Raw genomic sequence first — 22,523 nt, forward strand, 5'->3', positions numbered from 1 at the left:
CTGGGAGCTGGGGCTTGTGCTGCCTGATGGTCCTCAGCGAGGCTGCTCCTTCCCCTTCCACACTGCGCTCTTGGTCGTGGCACAGGCTCTGAGCCCTCTGCCATGCACATCTGAGCACCGCCTACACCCTCTCATCCAGGCTGCGTGTGCTAAGCCCCTCAGGGAGCCCGTGCCCCCTTAGTTCAATGCTTTGGTTTGTTCCCCAAGGCACCATGTTTACCTGCTTGGTGCCGGGGTGCCTTGGGCAAGGGACTTCTTTGGCCAGACACCCCAAAGGATGTTTCCATAGTTGTGTGTTTGAATGATTCCACCACAGCCAGGTTAGCTCCCTTGGGCTTCTCCTGCGGGGCGTGAGGGCTCTACAGTGAATCTCCTCTGGGTCGGATTTGGCTTTCTACCAAGTCAGGATGATCCCGAGATTGCAAGAAACTCGCTTCTGCTCCAGTAATTTTTAAGCTCCTCTGGTTTATTTTCTTCCCTGATGTTCTGCCTCTTTGTTTCTGGGGTGCATCAGCCGCTGCATGTATTGGGGCAAAATGAAAGCTGTAAATTGAATTGTTTATAAAATCTCAGCTGCCCTCCACCCCCACAGCAACCGGGTGGCTGAGATGGGAGTGCTGCACTCTGGCATCAGTCCAGGGCGTGTGGCTTTGCATGACAAGGCACTCCTCTCAGGAGTATTCTACAGGGCTGAGATGACCGTGTGCTGCCCTGGAGCTGGCTGGATCTGCATAGAAAGGTGCTCTGACCGCGGGTAGAGTTATCCCTTTGGCTCAGTCTGAGCTGGAGGGGCAGGCTGCAGCCCCGGAGCTGGGCTGGAGAGTGGCTGGAGGCTCCTGCCTCCACCAGGGAAGGGGTGAAGGCTGCCATGAGGAGGGGCAGTCAGATTTATCCGGTGTTAGCTTTTCCTGCTACCTGTTTGCCTCTTTGCAGTCCTGGAGCCTGGCTGTACTTCTGTCCTGGGGAAGTGACAGGTTCCGCTGGCTGGCATGTGGGTTCAGTGCAGGGCTTCCTTACTCTTGGACGTGTTTGGAGTTTGCCTGTTGACATTTCTTTTAGCTAAACGTGTTTGGAGCGAGTGACATAGCGAGTGGTCTGGAGCCGTTGGCTGTCTGTGTGCAGGCGGATGGCACCTCCCAGGACGGCTGAAACTGGCCCCAGAGGCTCTAGGTCCTGCGGGGAAGGTGGCGATGGCTGCTAGGTCAGGGCTGCCTTTGAAATTAGTATTTCCCAGGTGCTCTGCAGAGCCCAGTCCGTCCCAGCAAAGGCGCTCGGGGCTGCATGGCTGTTCGCCAGGACGGCTCTGCATGGTAGCTGCGGCGGGGGGGGCAGCTGCGGGGGCTGAGCCCAGCGCTCAGGACCGCAGCAGGAAAGGGCCTTGCAGGGAAATGACTCCTCGGTCCCGCCAGCTCCTGGGGACATCGCCGGGCACCTTCTGGTGCTGGGTGCTGGCAGCCCCCCTTGCGCTGCTGATCCCAGCTCCCCACTGTGTGCAGCAGAGACAGGATTAATCTCTGTGGCCTGTGGAGTCAAGGGCTGGCTGATGTCCCTGGCAGGTCTCCAGGATGGCTCAGGATGTGGAGCGGGGACAGCCCGGGCAGGGCCCGCGGAGCCAGAGGGTGACAGCCAGCCAGGCTGGTGTCCCCTCCTGTGCCCAGCCTTGCAGGCACTGGGCCAGCCAGGTGCCCTGCAGCCCAGCGCGGGCTGCGGGGTAGGACTGCTCTGAAGTGAGGGTTTTGGCCCCCCTTTCCTCTGGGGGGAAATGCAGTTTGTTTCATCTGCTGTGCCAGATTGCATCTTTGCAGCAGGAGAGTAAGCAATGAACTCTGACTCATTAATTTTTATGTAAAATTGTTGGTTTCCGCGGGTTCTGCGGGGTGAGCTGGCCAGGGGAGGAGCTGAGGTCTTTATCTCGTTTTACACGTCTAATTATCTCTCTGGATACGAATTCAGGTTTCCTGGTTATGGGAGCTGGGTTATACAGTGGATGATGGATGTTTAGATTTTATTTATCGTATCTTTTATGGCTAAGGCACATGCTAGAAAACTAAATAAAAGTCATACGTGCTGTACTGGCTGTGGGCAGTGCTGTGCTTGGAGAGCAGGGACTGTCAGAGCAGCAGTGGGAGCCAGTGTTCCTGGGCTTGTCTGTGCAGCAAGGAGGGGGTCAGGTTAAACTGGAATTCGAGACCTTTGTTCTTCATGTTGAGGGGTGGAAAAGGGGTGAGTGGTGGTTAAGAGGGCATGCTGGAAGTGCAGGACTCTTAGATTCCCGATATCCTGTCGGTGACCTTGAGCAGGCTGCACTGCATCTTTGCAGATGAGAAGTCAAGGCGCAGCTGGGGGGTTGGTGTTCCCCACCTGCCTGTTGATGCTCGTCTGTTAATGAGGTGCTGTGAGAGCAGGTGGGGAAGGGCAGAGCCTTCATCACCTCCAGGGCTGCTGGCTTCGGCCTCACGGCGGTGTGATCCTGCTGCCTTGCTGCAGTGCTCCCCATGCTGCTTCGTCTCCCCTCGCACTGGAGCGAACAGGCTGGTCCCAGACACGGGGCTCACGCCTGGGGCCCGGCGGCCTGGATCTGCAGCCCCGCAGCCCTGTTGCTCCACTGCTGGGAGCTCCCAGCAGCCCTGTGGGGCAGGAGCCTTCTGCGCCGGAGAAGTAAGAGCAGCAGCCCATTTGTGCAGGGCATGGCTTACAACGGAGAAGCAAATCCCACCTCTGGGTGGGAGCGGATCCTGCCTTCCTACCTGACTCTGGCGCTGGGGCAGTTTGCAGCGTGCAGGTAAATTCTGGAACGCAAGGAGCGTGGCTGTCGGGTGGGAAGGGATCAGCAGGTGAACAGCGCGGCTGAGTGCATCTGAGGAGAAGCAGCATGAGGTGCAGAGCCTGATACAAACTTTTAGTGGCCAGCCCCCCTCTTTAATGATCGCTAGGCTGGTACCCATGGGGTGACAGCACTGGGGTGGCTGCAGCGCAGTCCCTGGGGCACTGGCTCTGCCTGCACATGTGCAGCCCCCACACAAGTTATACCGTAAACAGGACAAGTGTGGGCAAATAACTGATGGGCTCGTGTGTGTATGGGTGAGTCTTGGGTCTCCTAAGCCTTTGCCTCTGAGGTGCCCAGGCGGGAGCAAGTGGTTCTTGGAGCGTGGGATGTTTGTGCAAGGTCAGCAGGCTCTGCCTGTGGCAATGATGGGTGCAGGAGCGGGTGCTGCTGTGGGCACTGGACCCTCAGCTGGTTGCTGCCAGGCTGGGCAGCCCTGCCTGCTGCCAGGGGCAGGTGCTGCTTCTGGTGATTCTCAGGCTTTGGCACCTCCAGAACCCCTAGCAGGGCTTCTCTGCTGCAGCGGGGAGAGGGGTGCTTGGGGACCTTCCCTTCTCTGATCCCTCCCTTAGATTTCTGATCAGGAGCTTCCCATGGGAACATGCCAGGGTGCCCAAGGGGCTGTGCAGGGGCTGGTGTGAGGTGATCTGCCTTGGCTCATGCCTGGTGAAAGAGTTGTGTGATGGTGGGCGGGGGGAGGAGGAGGCAGGACAGACCCTTTCAAGGAAATGCAGTAAGAGTATTTCTTAAACAGTTGTTTGTAAGGCACGGAGCTTGGTTGCTGTGGTGTAATCTGGACGTGCCTGGCAGGGATGCACCATAACTTCACTGGAGACAGCAAAGCATAAATAAGTCGACTCAAACTAGCTTGTTGCTGAAGACTGATGAGGGGGATTCTCATGTTATCAGCAGAGCTGCAGCTCTGAAAAGACGGCCGGGGAGAATGAAAAGCAACCATGGTAACTGCTCATTTTCTTCAGTGAACACCCTTTCCAGGAGATCAGAAGTGAACTGATCTGGGGGAGTGTGTGCATCCCCACTGCTCGCAGCAGCATTGCTGTCTCCACTGTCTCGTCTCCTGCCCGCGTCCAGGCTGGGCTGGTTCAGAAGCGCCCTGGCTGCCTGGCTTGCCTGCGAGCTGTGCGCTGGTGGTCTCCTGACAGAGGAAGAGGAAGGCACCAGAGATTGGAGCTCCTCATCCTCCCTCTGGATGGTTCCAGCTTCATTTCTGCCCGCTGTGACTTGGGAACAGAGGCTGCTTCTGACTTCGTGTGTATCTCTGGTGTTTGGGAGTGTAATGGCTCTAGACTCGGATGCTGACAACTAGGAGTAATCCTGACTCTGGGCTATTCCTGACATGGGTGTAGCCAGGATCAGCCTGTGAGATCATCTTTGCAGCATATGGATGGATGCTCTGCAGAGCAGAAGGGTTTCTGGACCAGAGTATGGTACCTCCAGTCCTCAGCTTGGTGCACAGCAGCCCTAAGAGGTGCGTGAGGCAGAGCAGAGCTGCTCATGCAGCAGTGTGAGCTGTGAATTGTTCTCTCCTGGCCCCTGCAGTCTGGGCTGGTCTTGTGCCCTGGAGTCATCTCTGAAGCAAAACCTACCTTTTAACTGCAATCATTGCTGGGGGATCTTGTCCGTTACGAATTACCAGCTTCTCTGTCAGCCTTTCAGCTCTCGGCCCTGGCAGTATCTTGCAGCAGGGAGTTTCCCAGTTGGTTTGACCTTTCCTATGAGTAGCTTGGGTCTCTTCTCCCCATCCTACACCTCATCCCACCAGAGAGGTGACCGGTGCCAGTGTGTGACCTCTGGGGCAGGGATGCTCCAAGTCTGGTGCTAGAGGTGGAGCTAGGTAGCCTGTCCTCCTAGGTCTTCAGTCACACCACCTCTGTTCTCAGAGTGTCTGTAGGCAGGATTAGGCTTCCTCTCCTTCCTCACTTCTGTTGTCTCTGTTGATCTCAGCCCCTTTGCTGCTGGCCCCATTCTCATGTCCTGAGTCCTGCTTTTGTCAAATTGAACATGATGTCAAATTAAAGCCATCACAGGGACAGTTGGAGTGAAGCACCCAGTTTAATGAGGCAGCGTTGAAAATCAATAACTTAATTGCAGACATTTGATGGACTTTTATCCAATTTATAGTCCTCCTGCCGTGCTACGTGTAGAGCATGAGGACATGGTGCTGTGTCTGGCTCTGGGCAAGCAAAAGCCTTTCCTTTGCCCTGGCTGTCATCTCTTTGCAGCTCTGTCTGCTGCAGATACGTGGTGCTGCAGCGTGGACCAGGCCCTGGCTGGGAGGTCCGTTTGCGGGCTGGAGGTGACCCTGTTGCCCAGTGCTGACAGGAAAGGGGCAGCTGTGGTGGTAACATCTGGTCCCCAGCTCCTTCCCAGGTGGCCCAGCAGAAATCTGCTGGGAAAAGAGCTCCCAGCTGTTCAGACCAGTGATCTCCTGGAGAGCAGGTCCTGCCTAGACAGCAGCCCCGAGGTGGCCCAGGCTTGGGTCCCTCCTGCCGCTCTGTGTCTGGAGCAGTGTCTGCAGTCCTGGCTCTCGGACTTTTCTGGGAGGTAGTGCTGCCTTTGCACCCAACTGTTCTCGTTTCCTTCAGCATGTGTGAGTGATCAGCATTGGCCCCTGCTCTCTGTTCTGCCAGCCCCTGGCCCTGAGGTTTGCGTTGCTCTTCTTGCCTCCTCCCTGACTTTTTGTTTTCCTCCTTGTCCCTGCTTCAGGCACCTCTGTGATGCAGGTGATGGCATCTGATGCTGACGACCCCACATATGGGAGCAGTGCCCGGGTAGTCTACAGTGTGCTAGAGGGCGAGCAGCACTTTACTGTGGACAGTAAAACAGGTGAGCAGCACCCGCCCGGGCCGGGCCGTCGCGTGGGGCGCCAGGAGGCCAGACTGCGGCCAGCACCCTGCATCTGTTCAGTGCTTGCACCTGCGTGCTGGCCACTGACACTGGGGCGCCCATGCCAGGGGCATTACTGGGTGTTGGAGGAGCTCAACGGCCCCGCAGGCTGCTGCCTGGCTCCGCACAGTGCTTGCACCACTGAGCGAGACCTGCAGCCGCCAGCCCGGAGTGCCCTGCCTGCGCCTGCCTGCGCCTGCACCCGCCAGAGCTCCTCCATGTGCTCTGCCCAGAGCAGGAGTGCACCTGCAGGCACATAAAATCTCAGTGTGAAAGGTTTAAGTACTACCAGAGGGGCCTTACCAAAGGCTGCATTGTTATCACCAGGGCTTTGATTAAAGGTAACACTTTAAATTAAGGATCAGTTTATAAATGTTCTATTAATATTTAATGAAAGAACAGTAGAAGGTGCTCCATTCCTTAATAACTTCTAATAGAGCCTGTTGTAAAATGCCTCTGTAATAAATCCCTAGCAGATGATGCTCTGACATACTGGTTAGAGTAGACCATAACCAGGAGATGTTGGGGTATATATTCCCCTGCCTCCCAGGAGTGTGACTCTCATTACCCTTAATGGGAGCCTTGCAAGCTTTCTAAGGAGGGAAGACACTCAAATGCTAATAAGAGGTATTTAAGGCACAAAGCATGTAGTAAAGTACCCACAGTTTAATGAAAAATTGTCAACGGACAAGCATGATGGGTAGCTGCAGCTCTTATTGGAAAGCTGGACAGCAAAGTTCCCCCCAACTCTGTTGCTGAACCACAGTGACACAGGCTGAGATCAGCCTCTGGACTGAGCTGCCGAGTCTCTCTTGGGCTGACCTATGTCTGTGCTAATAGATAATATTTAAGGCTGGTTTTATGCAAGTCAGTGAAATTTGTTGGGAGGCTCTGGCGTAAGGAAGGTGCATGTGCCTGAGCCTCTGCATCTGCGTGAAACCAGCCACCTCCTGCAAACTGCTCTGGTGCACATGGGCACGCCAGGCACAGCCCTGTCTGTGCCACCAGCCCTGGCTGCCGTTGGAGGAAAGCGCAGCTTCGGTACCTCCTGAGCACACCTGAGAGCAGAACGGGGCATGGGGTGGAAAATGTCATTGTCTGGTCAGAGGCTGCTGTGGTGGGGAGGGGCACAAGAAGCAGCTTGGGGCTGTACCCACTCCTGGCCCAGAAGCTGCTGCACGTGGGCTTTCTTCTCTCCCAGATTTGCTCTGTTTTACTGGGGGGAGATGGATGAACAATGGGCTAAACACTGAAAATTCAGGTGCAGGTGAGATCCTGTTAGTCTGAGATAGCTTTGTGTGAGTGGAAGCCTGGCTGCTAGAATGAAGAGGGACCACTGGGAGCAAAATGCACAAGCCAGGACGTGCAGAGGCTCAGCTTCCTGCAACAACATTAATGCTCTGTATTAAGGCATAAACTAAAATGTGCCCTGTGGGACTGTGGTGAGAATTAATGTCACTCTGGGAATCCAAGCTTCTTGATTCCTTGACTTTTTGTGTCTTAATTCTCAAGCTGGCTGCTTCATACACTGGAGGGGTTGATTTACTGTTCTACTTGCTTGCGATTCATAAAAGCAAAACTGCTGACAGTCTGCAGAAGAGTCCTCGGCCGCTCTTGAGCGTTTCCAGAATATCTGACCACTAACACAGGTGCTGGGGCTGACTCTGGGCTGCCTTGTGCCTGGGCCTGGGGTGCAGGGCGCAGCTCTGCCTGGCTGTGGCCTGGCCTGTGGCCTCATGCCCTGCGACTGGCCCACGGGCTGCGCTGCTGAGAAGGGTCATTTCATTGTGTCTCTCTGGCACTGGCGTTTGTGTTGCGTACCCCAAATCAGGTCCCAGAATTCGCCCTGCACGCGTTGAAGGTCTAGGCTGGCTTTTTTCGTGTATGAATGGGGAGCACAAACTTTGGAGGCACGATTTTCTGTGCCAGCTATGAGAATATCCCCACGGCTTCTTGCGAGAGCCTGCAGGCATTAGCCATGCTGAGGCTTTGTGCTGCCTTCCTTATTCATTCCCAGTTTGCAGAGAGGGTGCAGCCGATCTTTGCTCTCCGGATCGGGGGAGCCCCACTGCCGTGTCTCGTGGCTGCGCGCTCCCGCGGGAGGAGGCTGCGCTTTGGCAGCGGCTGGCACGTTCCTGCGCTTCGCTGCTGCTGTTGGGAAACGGCTGCTTCCGCCATTGGCGGTGGGTGTTGGCTCTGGGCGAGAGCGCTCCTGCCTGCAGACAGCCCCTCCACCCTGCTGCTGCCTGTGGGGGCCATCAGCCCTAGCTTTGGTGCTAGTTCCTGTTCAGCTCCAGGAAGCCTTTCTAGACCCTGAGACTGGCACAGACAGTATGTGACTCTCAGTGCATTTACGTGAGAGGAGAAACCAGTGTGTGTTTAAATTGGCAGGCCAAATTTTCGTGTTGCTTTATATTGCCCTGCACTCTCCGTACCTCTGCAGATCATTCACCTGTACAGGGGCACATCTCTTCTTTGGCAGCAGCTCTGTTCCCGTGTTCTTTGCAATGCCCTTTCTCATCTCTGGCCAGCATGGCTGGAGACTCGCTGCTGCCTGCAGTCCCTGCCCACAGCCTCAGGAGGAAACCTGAAAACACTCGGCACCCAGGAGGGTGGCACAGCCTGATGCCCTTGGCCCCAGCAGTCTTGTTCATCCCTTTGCAGGGATACTGACTGCTACAGAACGGTCACAGCACATAACATGGTAGGCCTCGTGATATTTGGTGCTTTCCTTAAAAGCCCAGCTTGTCAGTCTGGAAGAGTGCATTGGCATCTTGCTTTTTACTGAAAGGAAGAGGCTGTTCTTAAAATCTGTCATTCTGCTGTATGCAGGGAAAAGGCAGAAGGACTCAGAAGGCTAATTGAAATGCAGTCTGGTGTTTGTGATTAAAACAGCTCCTGAATTCTAGAGCCTATGTCCTGATTTGGAGACTTAGAGGTGAGGGCTTAGAGGTACTTGTGCCAGAGAGAGCAGGACAAGAAATACTGGCCTGCTGGGATGAAGTTGATGGTTATTTGTGTGCAGCCATTAGTTGTTTCATCCTTACCCATCAGCCTCGCCGTGTTTGGAGACTGACCACAGTCCAGGGGTAGTAAAGGTAGACTGGGAGAGGAGTTGTTGCTGGGATCATGGTGCATGCTGAATTAGGCTGATGAACTGTTGGATTTGTGTGATGCGGTGGTGGGAGGCAGAAGTGTTTCTCAGCTGCTCTTGCTAGTTTGTTAAAAATGCTCCTGGGTGCCTGGAAGCGCAGATATTGGGGCGTGGGGGTGGCAGTGGGGGTGTGCTCATGGGCTTATGCAGGTCTGTGCCTCATCCCAGAAGTTTAATCACCAGAGCTGTGCGCAGGGCGAAGGGACTCTCAGCGTGGGTGATGGGAGTCTGCAGAGGAGCCACGCTTATTTAAGGTGATTGCTCTTATTAGCAAGACTGGATCTTAACAGTCCTCTTCAGAGACTGGTGCATGGACTTCAGGTGTTTTGGGACCAAACTGTATGTTTGGTCATCTTGAGGAAATTAGGGTGTGTCTACTAATGTGCAGTGGGAATTAATATTAAATGATGAGGGATTTAGCTGCTAAAAAAAGGGACAACAGAAGGGGAAGTGTGCTGGCCCATCTGCCGGGGCTCATTGCGGGTGCCTCCCTGCAGGGCACTGCTGCCTTTGCGCTGGCACGGCCGAGGCTGATTCCAGCCAGGAACAAGCCTGTGCTGGGTGCTGCACTCTGAGCAGTGCTCTGTCTCTGCAGGTGCTGCCCCAGGAGCCGTGGGGCACGCTGGCTTGAAAGGGACTTGGCCACCCGTAACAGAAAGTACCATGTTAGAAATCTGCAGGCTGCAGCATCCTCAGCCACAATAGTTGTGTGATTCTGCACCCTCCCGGTCAACTTTGCTGGTTAGCTTGGTTATGCTGATGCAATCATCACATTACCATTTCTGGATCTCAGCTCTGAACCTTATTTGCAGAAGAGCCATGAACCTCCTGAACCTTGTGCCTAGCACCTTGCTCAGCCTGCCTGTAGCTTCTGCCTACCAAATCGTCCTGAGCCGAAGGAGGGGAAGGAGGGCCATGGTGTGGAGCGGCTGCAGTGCTGGTTCTTGGGGCTCAGACCCCGTCTGCAGTGGGCTGACCTCCTCCAGGACGTACGCCTCAAGCAGCACTCCTGTTTCGGCAGGCACATTGGGATTTCTGTGTCCCTGCAGGCAGGGGTGAGCACAAGTGAGGAGTCTGCAGTCTATTGGCAGGTACCTTGCCACCCTGGGCTGAGGCAGAGATCTATTTGCTTTTGCTGACCAAGCTGCTGGGAGGAGTAAACCAGTTTTATCCAGTTAAATAGGAGGGGATAGAGAAGACAGATCCAGATGCTTCGCAGCCTTGCACAGTAAAAAGACACAAATGGCAGGAAAGCTTGTCAGCATCCTTGGAGACACTCAAAACCTGACTAGATGTGACCCTGAGTAGTCTCATCTGCCTTTGAAGACTGCCTGCGATGAGCTGTAGTTGGACCAGGGACCTCCTGAGGATACGTCTGTGTATGTTACTCCACAACTTTCTAGCTTTGCACTTCGTGGCAGGGAGTGTGTTGCTCCTGCCTGCCCTCAGCTGGAAGGTGCTTTCCAGAGGGTCTCTGAGGGTGTGGACATCGGAGCTTGAAGTATCTTGAGAGCAGAGCAAAGCCCATAACGATGGGATTCCTGGAAGGCAGTTACCTGCCAAGTGCTTTGTCCTGCTTTGTTTTTATCACCCAAAGAGTGTCTGTTGTTTGGGCAGATTTGATGGTATTTATGTGATGCTGTAAGTGTCCCCTTGCCTGGTAATTATACTGATTAATCTGGATCATGCTGGAAAGCCACATGTGCCTTGTACCAGCGGGGATGCCACCGTGCATCTGTATTATTCAACTCTAACAGATGCTGACAAGAACTAGGGAGATATGTCCGAGCTGGAGGTTGTTCTTGCTTTGTTAACAGTGTCTGGGAAGGACAAAGTTTGGCTGGTTTTCTGTCTGGAAAGGCGAACCTTGGGAGATGATAGTGAGCATGTTTCCATGTTCTACGTACAGCAGCGGAGGTCCCTGCCTCTCCCTGAGAACAGGGCTGCCACCATCGCTTGCTGATGCTTTTGCAGAGTCCCTGGGGGTCGGGTTTTGGGAGCAGAGACTGTCCTGACTCTAGGGGATGGGACCACGCAAGTCTGCTGCTGGTGGGTGTTTATGGCAGCACTCATAGTGCCACATTCAAGGAGCTGGTGTGGAGTGTGTTTGGAGACCCTGATTTGTCAAGGCCGCTCACAAATGGTAAGTGGTGCCTCAGCCTAGAAGACAAGCCCAGACACGGGGTAGTAGCCTGGTGTGGCCCGTAACTTCAGTGGGAACAGCTTTCTCAGTGACAATCCTCCCCAGGGGACTGGGGCAGTTCCTCTCCAGAGCTGGGGCTCTGGAGGCCTGGGGCAGTTCATCTGCATCGGACCCCCACTCTTCCAGGATGGTCTGGACAAAGAGTGTCCTGGCAGGAGATGGCTTCTGCTCAGTCTGCACCCCTGCCAGAGAAGGATTTTGTCTGCTTCCTGCCACGAGAAGAACCGGAGCCGGCTGGGGCAGTTTGCCCTGCTCTGCACGTGCCAAATGGTCTGGGCTTGCTCTCCGCTGGGACGGGTGACCTTGGAGGTGTTCTGGGAAGCGCCTGAGCACTTTCCTCCCATCTTGCGTGGTGTATTATGAGCTATATCATTACGAGCAGCTCAGTTAAGTCATTACAGCCTTGGTGAATGCATGAGCTTTTTCCCTCTCATCCCAATTCATCACTATTGTGCTGACATAAATCATTTTCATTATAAAATGCTTCAGACCCTGTTAATTAACGGAATTGCTTAAATTTCAATGAGATAGTGCTCACCCAGAAATAACAGTTTTATATTCCTAGTGGAGTGGCAGGAGAGGCCAGTAAGCACGACCGGCCAAGGCCAGTCCGTGCAGCCCTGGGTGCCTGGGCAAGGCCAGTCCTACCTGCTCTCAGGTGGGACGTGTGCCAGGAGATTCATCGCTCCCTTGTCAGGACTCCCTCGGCCCCTTCGGATGAGGTGGGGTGGAACTCCTGGCTTCCTCTGAACAGACCCGGGAGGAACAAGGGAGCCGGTGCGGACCCTGGGCCCTGTCATGGGGTGAACACCTGCTGTCTTCCTCTGGAGGGGCTGGGATGCTCCTTGGCAGCAATTCTGCAGTGCTCTGTGCTGCCTCGCTCCTGCGTGCTGGCCGGGAGCGTGGACCTCAGTGGAAGGGCTGAGAGTTACCGGGCTGTGTGAACAGGCAGCTGCTGGAGGTGCTCCAGAGAGGGTGGGTGAGACAGAGCCTCCTCTCGATTCGTGGGGCTGGAGGCAGTGGGAGTCCAGGTAATTGCAGAACTGAAATGACAGAGGGACAAGGGAAGCTGGGTGAAATTGTGCCTGTCTGTGAGAGCTGGGGAACTGCAAGGATCTGAAGCGGTGGCTATGCCTTCGTAATAAATCCCAGCAGTGATAATTGTTGGGATAATTGCTGGTTTCAGAAAGCAAGGAGAGATAAATGTCTCCAGAACAGTGTTGCCAGCTCCTGCTGCACCTGTAACATAATGCAAAGGCGGGCGGAGGGGGAATTTCATCCTCCCAGCTCAGTGGCGTTTCTGACTGCCTTTGGCCGCAGCACCGGCAGCTCCTTGGTGTGAGCCGTCCACCCACAGCCGTTGTCTGGAGGTGCTCGGGGTCACACCGCGCACGTGGACCGGGAGGCTGTGGCAACCCGCTGGCTGTGGAGGGCTGGTGCCTGGAAGCCTTGGGATGTGTCCCTGAAGCCACGTCCTGTCTCCTTGCAGCCTGTTGGCACCCAGCTCTCCCCCCTGCCGTGCTCCGGTTGTGCTGACAGCTTCCCAGAAGTGTCTGCCTCAAGCCAGCCACTGGGACGGCTGCGGTGCTCTGCCACTGCTCGCGTTGCATGTCAGCAAATGTCTTGCAAGTTGCTGAGAGCAACTGGATGATTCTCCGTTGTTCCTTGGCAAGGGAGGAACTGCTTGTTCCTCACTGGAGACCCACACAGCCAGGCAGCCCCCCTCCAGCATCTTCCCTGACACCAGGCAGGATTACTGGGAAAACAAAGGAAAGATGGGTTTTGCAGTTCACAGTAGGAGAAGGTAAAGCTAACAGTTAAACAGAGAAGCCTGGAAGAGAGAGCAATTACAAGAACATAATGTCTAAATCTGTGGGAATGTTAAGAAACTGAGCTGGAGGGGATTTTAAGCTGATTCCTAGCTGTTCTGGGGTGTTGCTGGCATAGTGGGACTGGGAATGTGCCACTAATGACCTTGTATCCATGTATGCGCTCATGCTTGCCCCTGGTGCCACCTCAGGGCAGAATCATTTCTTTCTTTCATTTTCAAAATATTTCTTCTCTGCTTTGTTTCCATGTAAATGAAACACTCCTGGGTGACATAGAACTCGTAACTTCTGTCATTCACAGTGTTTCTGGGTTTTACTACTCTTTGTTTCTTGTTTTACATTCCTTTATATTTTATTCCTGGTCATTTCCCCCAAGCCCAGATGACTACTGAAGACCTATAAACACTTTTTTTTAAGAGACTTCTTTTCATAAAATGTACTAACGTACCATACATTTCGTTAAGCTTTATGGTCTCTAGTGCATTCTCAGCCCCTGACACAGAGCGTGTTTATCATCTCTGGTCTCGTTAATTTAGAGGGACACTTGAAAACGAGGGGGTTTGTGCAGACAGACTTCTGGAAATACACTGCCCCCCCCTATTTCCAAATCAATTAGAGGGGCCCCCCCAGGCACGCTTGGGCCATGAGGCACCTGTGAAACGGAGCCTGGGCTCGGAGCAGCGATATTCTGTTAGGAATGCTGCAGCAGCCTGGCTCCTCTTCAGCAGATACGGATAAGTGGGCCGCTGCGGGTTTGTGCCAAAGGGCTTTCGTGACTCAGCCTGGGATTTCACACAGCCTTTCTGTGCAAACCTCGGGGCTGGCCCCAGTGCAGCCCCCGCACCGGGGCGAGTCCTCTGCTCCTGTGCCTCTGGCCCCCACCAATCCTTCACCCAGCTCCTGGCCTCCCCGGAGAGAAGCACAAACCTCCTCTGCTCCAGAGCTCAACCCTGTCAGAGCTGCCGGCAGCCCGCAGCAGCAGTCAGGAACCTTTCCTGCCACACGCCTGTGAATTGGCTGCAGAGAGTTGCTGGGATCAGGTTGAGCCTGTGGCCCTTCCTGGGCTCTGGGGGGATTTTCAGGATGTTTCTGCCTGGCTGAAGACCACCTGGGTTTGTTCTTCTCCCCAGAGCCCTTTTCTCCCCTCAGTCAGCTTTTGCTTACGTGATCTTTGTGAAGACTGCAAAAGGGTTTTCTCCCCTTTGCACCGGGGCCCAGCAGATGATGTTTGTTGTTGTCAGCATCTTGCTACCTATGGCAGAGGCAGCCAACAGCACCCAGGGCTGTGTTAGGAAGAGATCACCGGTGAGGTGATGTGAGTGCTGTGTCTGGTTCTGGGCTGCCAAATTAAGTGAGGCACAGGCATACTGGAGTGAGTCAGGGAAGGGCTGTGGAGATTGGTGAAGTACCGGAGCATCTGCCATATGTGGAGAGGCTGGGAGATCCAGCTGATCCTGGCTAGAGTGCTGGGGCTTGGATGAGGTAGCCTCCAGCAGCCCCCTCCAGCCTTGCACCATCTGTGACCCTGCGGATGCTCCGGCACCTCCTGTGCTCACACTGTCCTGCTGGTTTCCAGGTGTGATCCGGACAGCCGTGGCTGACCTGGACCGCGAGACGCAGGACCGCTACGAGGTGGTGATCCGTGCGACAGACATGGCCGGACAGCTGGGAGGCCTGTCTGGATCCACCACAGTCACCATTGTGGTCACCGATGTCAATGACAACCCACCGCGCTTCCCTCAGAGTAAGTCCTGGCCCCTGTCCTGGTTCTGGCCCCTTGGGGGTGGTGGGACAAGCTCAGCTCCCAGCATGTCTCTGCAGGCCGAGCCAGCCTGGCAGCGTGGTGGAGGGGCTGCTGCCCCGGCTGAGCCCGTCCAGGGCCCTGGACGCGGCGCCTGCTTGCGGTGCTAGTCCTGGGAGGGAGCAGGGCTGTGTGGTGGGGAGAGCAGAGCTGGCCCTTCCCTGACCCATCTCTGAGCAGCGCTGGGGAGGAGGCAGCCTGGTCTGTCATGCTGCTGTCGCCTGGGAGCTCGGGCAGGGACTTGGCTGTCGGCTGCTGCGCCAGAGCTCTGCCCTGACGCGAGGCACGGTGGCACTGCCTGGCTCGCAGACAGCAGCCTTGTTACAGGACAGCTGTTTCCCAGGTCACTGCTAGTGGCCTGTGGCTCAAGCTCTAATCTGGGACCCTCCCCAGACGAGGAGGGTCAGCAATCCCGCTGCCAGGAGTGGGCTGTGCAGTCTCTGCTGCACACCAGCTGCAGAGCCCGGCAGCACGTGGCCGGCAGAGCAGAAAAGGTGCTTCAGCGGGAGGAGGCTCAGCTCTTTACCTGCATCCCCTAGAAATTAGAAATGGTAAAGTTTGCAAAAAATCAGAGAACACTGCAGAGCAATGTCTGTACAGAGAAATCAGCCCTTACTTCACCTGGCACCTTGAGTGCTCCCCAATTACCTTCCCTCGGCCCTTGTTTTTCACTGGGGTGTGTTTTCTTGGTAGGGCATTCTGGAGTATAGACCCTGGTGAAGTTGGGGCAGCCTGGTAGCCCGAGGGTGCCTGCAGGGAGGTACGCAAAGGGCCCTCTCAGGCTGGCGGGGGTTCAAAGGCAGAAGCAGTGACCCTAGTACCTTTTTCTCCTCTAGAGATGTATCAGTTCAGCATTGTTGAAACCGCCCCGGTGGGCACTGCCATTGGGAGGGTGAAGGCAGAGGACTCTGATGTCGGGGAGAACACGGACATGACGTATCAGGTGAAGGATGAGGAAGGGGTGGAGATGTTCAAAGTCACCACGGACAGCAATACCCAAGAGGCTGTCATCACGGTGCAGAAGGTGAGACATGAGGAAGGCTGTTTGGGCAGGGAGGGCACAGATCTCTAGGAGGGCCCTTTCCTTTGGGGACTCCTGCCGCTGCATTTGAGTTGAAATAAATGCTCCTCTGAGAGCTACTCTAGCAGTAGCAGTTGCATTTTTGTGTCTGCAGGTGCAGGGAGAGACCTGCCTCTGCTCTGCCTGGTTGGCAAAGCGCAGACCTGTGTCTAGGAGGAAGGTCTGAAAAGGGGCAGCGGCACGGCGCCTGCTGGAGCCTGCGCAGGGCGGCTCCCGGGCGGCAGCGAAGCAGCGAGCCCTGCGTTGGTGAAGCTGTGCGCAGGGCTATGGAGATGAGTGCTCACAGCTGCTACTGATAGCACCCGTTAGTGGAGAAATATGCCCACCTAATTCCTATGGCTGACCAGCAGCACTTTGTGTCTGCTTTTGGTGGCAAAAGCAATCAAGCGAATACTTGATGCAGCCAAGAAAGAACAGATTGTTCACCAAGGCCGCTGCATTCAGCTCGCCTCCCCTGCAGAAATAACAGCAGGGTGATTAATGACCAAAACCCGCTCTCCTGCAGCACACAGCGTGTGTCTTCCCAGCGAATCCTGGCTGCCCGCAGCCTGGGGGCCCTCCTGGGGTCCCTGGGGGCAGCAGGCTGGAGCCTTCCTCTTCCTCCTGCCCGCAGTGTGGGCGCTGCCGGCCGGTGGGCAGAGAGCACGAGCCCCCAGCCTCTGGCGGAGGCCCTGCCTGGGGAGCAGGCGGCTTTAGTGCTGCCCCAGTGTCTCTGGGGCAGGAAGGGGCGGCACGGGGGTGCTCCTCGGGCTGGCTGTGGCTAACCCTTTCCTGTTGTTCCAGCCTCTCGACTACGAGTCAAAGAAAGTGCACACTGTCGTGGTGGAGGCCCTCAACAAGTTCGTGGACCCGCGGTTCGTGGACCTGGGCACCTTCCGGGACCAGACCATCGTGCGGGTCTCGGTGCTGGACGTCGATGAGCCCCCCGAGTTCCGGCCCCCCTCCAACCTGATGGAGGTCCAGGAGGACGCGCACGTTGGCTCTGTCGTGGGGGTGGTCACCGCCCTTGACCCAGACACAGCAAACCATCCTGTCCGGTAAATCAGCCACTGAAACCTTGCACCATCTTCCTTCCAGCGGTGGTCACAGGGTCACCTCCAAAGGGACACACGTGGCCGTGGCAGGGGCAGAGGGGGGGTGATGGCGGAGGAGGAGGAGGGGCGGTGTAGGTGAAGGTGCCACATGCCACACATGTGTCCGAGCGTGTGAGTGTCCTGGGGAATGGGCAGCTGGCAGATGAGTGGCGGCCTGAGTGCGAGGAACAGGCAAGCAGGAGCAGCCATCCGCAGGTGACAGATGCGATGCTGTGAGTGACGAGGGGGTGTTGGGGAAGGCAGTTGGGTGACACTTGCACATCCATGCTGCTGACAGCGAGGCGTCAGCGGTGGTGCCTGGCACAGGCCAGACAAGTGACCAGAAATGACTGGAGGTCAGTGGTGAAGAATGAGAAGTGAGGTGAGGCTTTGGGGGTGCAGAGCCCCAGCTTGGCTGTGTGTGTATGTGCACAGGGATCAAAGATCAGAGGAGTTTATATTTGGGCAGGGAACATAATCCAGACAGCAGCTTATCTGCACAGGACATTTCCCATTTCCATTTAATTTGCGGCTAAAGAGATTGTTACCTTGTTAAATTGTTATTACCTAAGGCACAAAGCAGCCTTCTGGCTTTGCCAACTGGCCTGAGTCACGAGCGGTTGTGTTGGAAAGCTGGTGTTCAGAAAACATCCTCAGTGTGTGGAAAATTTCCTTGAAATGTGTGTTCTCGTGCCAGGTGACGGCAGGGCTGCAGGCACCCTGTGCAGCCTCGCTTCAAAGGAGCGGCGGTGGCTTTGCACTGGAGAGCTCTGCAGGGAGCCCATCCCGGGCAGCATAAGCTGGAACAAAGCAGGGACAGGGACGTGGGGTGGGGGGGGACATGCCCAGGGAGGGCTTGGTTAGAGTTCTGATCCCGTTCAGCGATTTCCGCCTGGCCGCTTGGGGCGCGGGGCTGCACAGCCACAGGGGATGCACTGCGGCAAGGTGGGGTGAGGGGTGTCTCCTGATCTTCGTGGAAATGAAGATTGAAATGTTTAGAAAGCTCAGAAAATAATTTACACATGGAAAACTGCCATCTACAGATGCCTGGCAGCTAGCAGAGAGTATTGTGTCACAAAGCTGGATGCTGACAGTTGTCTTTGGGGTGAATGTGAATGAAATCCGCCTTGGCATGCCAGGGACTGTGTATGGGTTGTTGCAGCGCTTGCACCAGCCAGTGCTGTGTTGGACATCTTGGAGTACCTCTGCTTGCCTTGTCATGTGGCTACCCTCTCCGTTCTTTATGGCCCACCCTGAGCACGTGGCTGTTAGCTTGCACTCTTCACATGTGTGCAGCCTTTCTATGCATCCGTGTGTGTATACATGTGTGCATGTGCTTTTCCACTTGACTGTTTCTAGCAGTGCTACAGAACGTAGATTTTATTTTCTGATCTGTAATTGTAGGAAAGGGGCCTTGGGGACAGAACTATTCTTACTCTGTTTTTTCTCTTGTTCTTTGTGCTGCTTCCCTGTGGAGCTTGTTGCATTGTTTGCAGACAGAACAAAAGCAAGCATTGGAGGGAGGCTTTCTACTGCTGTGCAGAGGGTGATGGGGACTTGGAGCAGAGAGAAGCAGATTCAAGTGCTCTGCAGGAGCAAGAGGGTTAGAGCCCAAAGTTTGCTAAGCGAGTGTCTCTCTTAGCGCGAGCTTAGCGCCAGGCAAGGCAATGCCTCGTGCTCAAGCACGAGGGCCCAGGCATCTGCTGCAGCGTGGGAATTGCAGTGTGTTCTCCCCTGTCAGGCTTGATGCGTTCAGATACATGTTCTCCCTCCAGCTCCCCCTGGGCGGGTAGCTCATCCTGCATCCCCTGTGCTCCCCTGTGGCCTTCAGTCTCTGTCCGTCCACCTCTTCTCTCCCCTCTGTTCTTGCAGTGCCCGCTGTCACAAGCAGTGGCAGCTCCCTCCCTCCTGATGCTCCCCTGCGCCTGCCCGGGGCGCGCGGGTGCGTGAGCCTTCCCCGCCGCTTGACCCTGTGCCGGCTGGGGGTGCAGGTTTGTGCTGGTCATGCTGATGGGGCACCTGTGCAGGAGAAAGGTTCTGTTGGATTTCTCCTGCTTTCCTGTCCTCTGGCTAGCCAGGTAATTTAACAAAATACTTTGCCACATAGGCAACTGCTCACAGCTTCAAAGCGGTGCACGAACATGAATGCAAGCATCCTGCAGTACCCTGCCAGGATGTGACACTAACCCGTCAGCAGGAGACGGCAGTAAGTCACGCAGCATTTCAAGTGTGCTATTCCAAAGTACAGTCACAAGAAGCCAGCACTTGTACTTCACCTCTGATACATTAGAGAGCAACTGATCCAGACAGCATGACCAGTATTTGATCCTTGGCTCCTTGAAGTTGGTATGAACCCTTTCAAGTTGCTGCAGTTCAGTGGATCCCTTTAACTTCCTGATCCTTGTCTGCTAGAGGTGGAAGCAAAGACGTGGCTGTGTTTCTGCAGTGGCTGCCGCCTCCTGGGCTCTGGTCTGCATGTTGGCTCTGCCCCGTAAATAGGGGAGAGCCACAACCTTCTGTCATGACAAGATGCACTCTCCCCTTGAGGCAGGAAGGAACAAGGATTGCCAGAGACAGCAGAGTGAAAATCAGCTCTGTCAGCGTTTCCAGGTCCTGCTGACACCAGGCCGCCAATAACGAGATTTGGGAAGTATTTTTAGCCAAACGGGAAAGGAGGTGCCCTTGGCTCTTTGCTGTCATCCCCAGGCTAGCACTAACGGGGCTGTGCAGCTCCTGCTGCACCACTGTCCTGACGCGGCTGCTGGTGGCGGGTTTCAGGCTGGGGTTTCGCTGCCTCCTGCCAATCCACTTGTCCCACAAGGATGTGGCCACTCGGTGTGAGGACAAATCCCCACCGGACGAGCCGGCCTGGGTTGCAAAGTGATGTGGTATGAATCCATGAGGGTTGAAGGGGCGTCCGACTCCCCTCTCCCTGGGAGGCATCCCTGAGGCACTGCTCGCTGCCCCTCTCCCAGCTCCTATGGGTGCGGAGCCCCTGGCAGCCACTTGCCTGAGTGGGAAGAAGCTGGGGCTCAGGGTGCCCAGGGAGCACCCCACCTCTCTGGGTGAGCAGCCCCAGCCCATGGCTGTTCAGAGAGGGGCACCAGCCCTCCGGCGCTGTGGAGCGGGGCGTCGTGCTGAAGTTCAGCAGAGCCCAGGGGCCGCACGTGTCTCGGGGGCAACATGAAAACCCACCATGGTACGGGCAGGAAATGCCTTTCTAAAGGATCAGTGCTTTTTATTTTATTCCATCCTTGTTTGTTGCCTAACAAAAGCTGGAACCACTCTTTTTCAGAAAGAATTTAGTTTCCAGTTGGCTTTTTGGCTTTAGCTGTACATTTCCTGGGCGTAGTGCAATTTTTCTCAGCTGAGCCATTGTACGAGGTAATACAGTGATAGACTGTCTGTGTATGTGAGGCTGTTTGTATGGGAGCCTTTTGTTTTTTCTCTCTGCAGTAGGAGCCTGTGCTCTGATTGTGTACATTCCAGGCTTTATCAGCACTGGGAAGATGTTGCTTGGGATTTAAGGTTCTTGGAGATATTCTTGTTTGACGTTCACCAAATCTGGAGATGCGTGTTGGACATGGGCATTTTATAGGCTCCAGCAGCACAGCAAGAACTGCAACCTGCTTCAACACAAAAGGGAGAGGAGGAAAGAACAAACACAACAAAAAGCTTTTCACACAGTGCTTGAAAAGCTCCCTATTAACAAAACACATGGCATAAAATGTGCTCCTTGTTGCATTCAGGGGGAGAAGTGAAACCAACTGCTTGAGAAATGCATTCACGAGAAAGATGAGCACCAAGAAAGCTGTCTAAATTAAACAGTCACTTGTAACATCCAAACCAACAGGCAGTGCCAGCAGGAAGAGAGGGAAGTGGATGACGGGGTCCGCATACCAATCAGGGCTGGGGACTGCAGTTCCCACTCCGGAGCTCCAGCCAGCTTCAGGAGGAATGAGCGTGTGTCCCATCCCCGAGCGTCTGGAGGACCCAGGGCCTCACTGCACCCCCCGGGTGAGAAGCAGCATTTGACGTCGGTGGGACGGGTGAATGTGAAGCTGCACCACGAGAGGTGGAGAGGCCTGTGATGGCCAGCACAGCCCTTGGCTGGTACAGACCATATTGCACAAAGTGACGTAAACGGCGCAGCAGACAGCTTCTGTTCTGGCTACTCCAGCACAGGGGTGGCCGTGGGCTCTTGGAGCAGCTCTGTGGCTGTGTGGAGCAGGGCGATCTGCAGCTCTGAGTGGGCTGTGGCTTGGGGGGCGCAGGGGCGCATCCCCGTCCCCAGCTCCGCTGCCAGCCCAGTGCTCCAGAGCCTCCGCAGCCCTTTGCTCAGATGCAGAGCTACAGACCCACCTGGACCAGCCACCTCCACAATCAGTGTGTAGAGGCAGGCTCAGTCCTGTTGTCCTGGCAAATGCAGACAATGCTCAGAGCTCTGTCCCCTTCCCCTGGTGCCCTGCTGAGAAGGTGGCAGCTCTCTGTGTAGCAGCAGTGACAGAGGGATCAGAATTCTGGTTTAGTTTGTGCCCTGCCATAGGATACGGGCAGTCAGTCCTCAGCAGACAATTCAGAAGCACAGAAGACAGACAACCTTAGCAGCAAAACAATTAGAAGCCTAAGAAAAGGTTACCAGTGGAATGACACAGAGCCCTCCCCTGCCAGCTGTCTGCCCTCTGGCCATGCAGGCAGCCGGTGTCAGATGTCTCCAGGCTCAGTGATGTCTCCCATCACTAACTGGGTTTTTCTGTGTAGCTGTTTTTTGCAGACATCTCTGTTTATGCAGCAATGACATGAGTGTGAACAAAACAGGCATGTGCTTACCCGAGAAGCAGGGAAGGCATCTGGAGAGTGAAGTACCATCTTAAACTGTAACAGTATTAAAAAGTGGAATGAAGACAGGTTGTGTCCGAGGTCAGGTGATGTGGGAGAACAATGGAAGCAGTAATGCACATGCATGGGTTATGCTATTGGAAAGATATTAGGTGCTGTCATCCTGGTTTCTGTTCCTCCTCCAGCCAGTACATTGGACTGATGTGTACAAGTCCGAGGAGCCAGACCTCTCCTCTCCCTTTGCAGTCAGCAGAGCAGATGAGAGGCTGCGGTACGTGCCAGCACAGTGTCGCTGTCCCTTCTGGGGCCTGTAGAGGCTGTTTCCAGCTGGGAGTTGGGGCAGAAGATGCAGGATGGCTGGGAAGTGCCTGGCGGTTGGTTCAGAGATGCCTGGGCTGGTACCTGGCTTTGTGTGGCAGATCCCCATCCCTGTAGGTGCCAGGAGCGGGGAGGAAGCCAGCCACACAGGTACAGAGCACGCTGGAGCGTGCGTGTGTGTGCACGCAATTTAGAAAGTGATTTTTGAACGTTCTTCCTTAAGTACAAGTAAGAGCCGTTGTATTTCGTCTTTCATCCCCCTGTCTGTCTGAAAGGGAGAGAGCTAGGGAACATAGTCTGGTACTGTGTAAGACTTATACAGCACAGAAATGCCTTTGCATGATGGGTGCCCTCGGGAGACATTCTCACCTGCAGCTGGTCCCCCTCAGGGCATGGGGCAGAAGGGCCCCAAGGCCACCGATGCCTTTGTGCAGAGCTGTCCCTGCCTGCGCAGGGTGAGCTGGTGTTCCTGGCCATGAGCCACGCGGGTGATG

The 22,523-nt window shown here is 55.3% G+C and overlaps 1 protein-coding gene across 7 annotated transcripts in view; it reads left to right on the plus strand.

The window, feature by feature from the left end:
- CDH22 (cadherin 22) overlaps positions 1–22,523 on the plus strand; it is an 83,451-nt gene that overhangs the window by 38,510 nt on the left and 22,418 nt on the right. For 5 of the 7 annotated variants that reach the window (XR_012631399.1, XM_074888103.1, XM_074888106.1 and 2 more), the window contains 4 exons: positions 5,552–5,671; positions 14,494–14,661; positions 15,555–15,742; positions 16,583–16,836. Coding sequence is in view for 6 of the 7 variants with exons in the window: in XM_074888103.1 (XP_074744204.1) it covers positions 5,552–5,671; positions 14,494–14,661; positions 15,555–15,742; positions 16,583–16,836 (730 nt within the window). In the remaining variant the exon portion in view is untranslated. The remainder of the gene's footprint in view (positions 1–5,551; positions 5,672–14,493; positions 14,662–15,554; positions 15,743–16,582; positions 16,837–22,523) is intronic. The other 2 variants (XM_074888104.1, XM_074888105.1) reach the window with 2 other exon arrangements.

Source organism: Strix uralensis, chromosome 18 (genome assembly GCF_047716275.1).
Source record: "Strix uralensis isolate ZFMK-TIS-50842 chromosome 18, bStrUra1, whole genome shotgun sequence".
Taxonomy (NCBI): Eukaryota; Metazoa; Chordata; class Aves; order Strigiformes; family Strigidae; genus Strix; species Strix uralensis.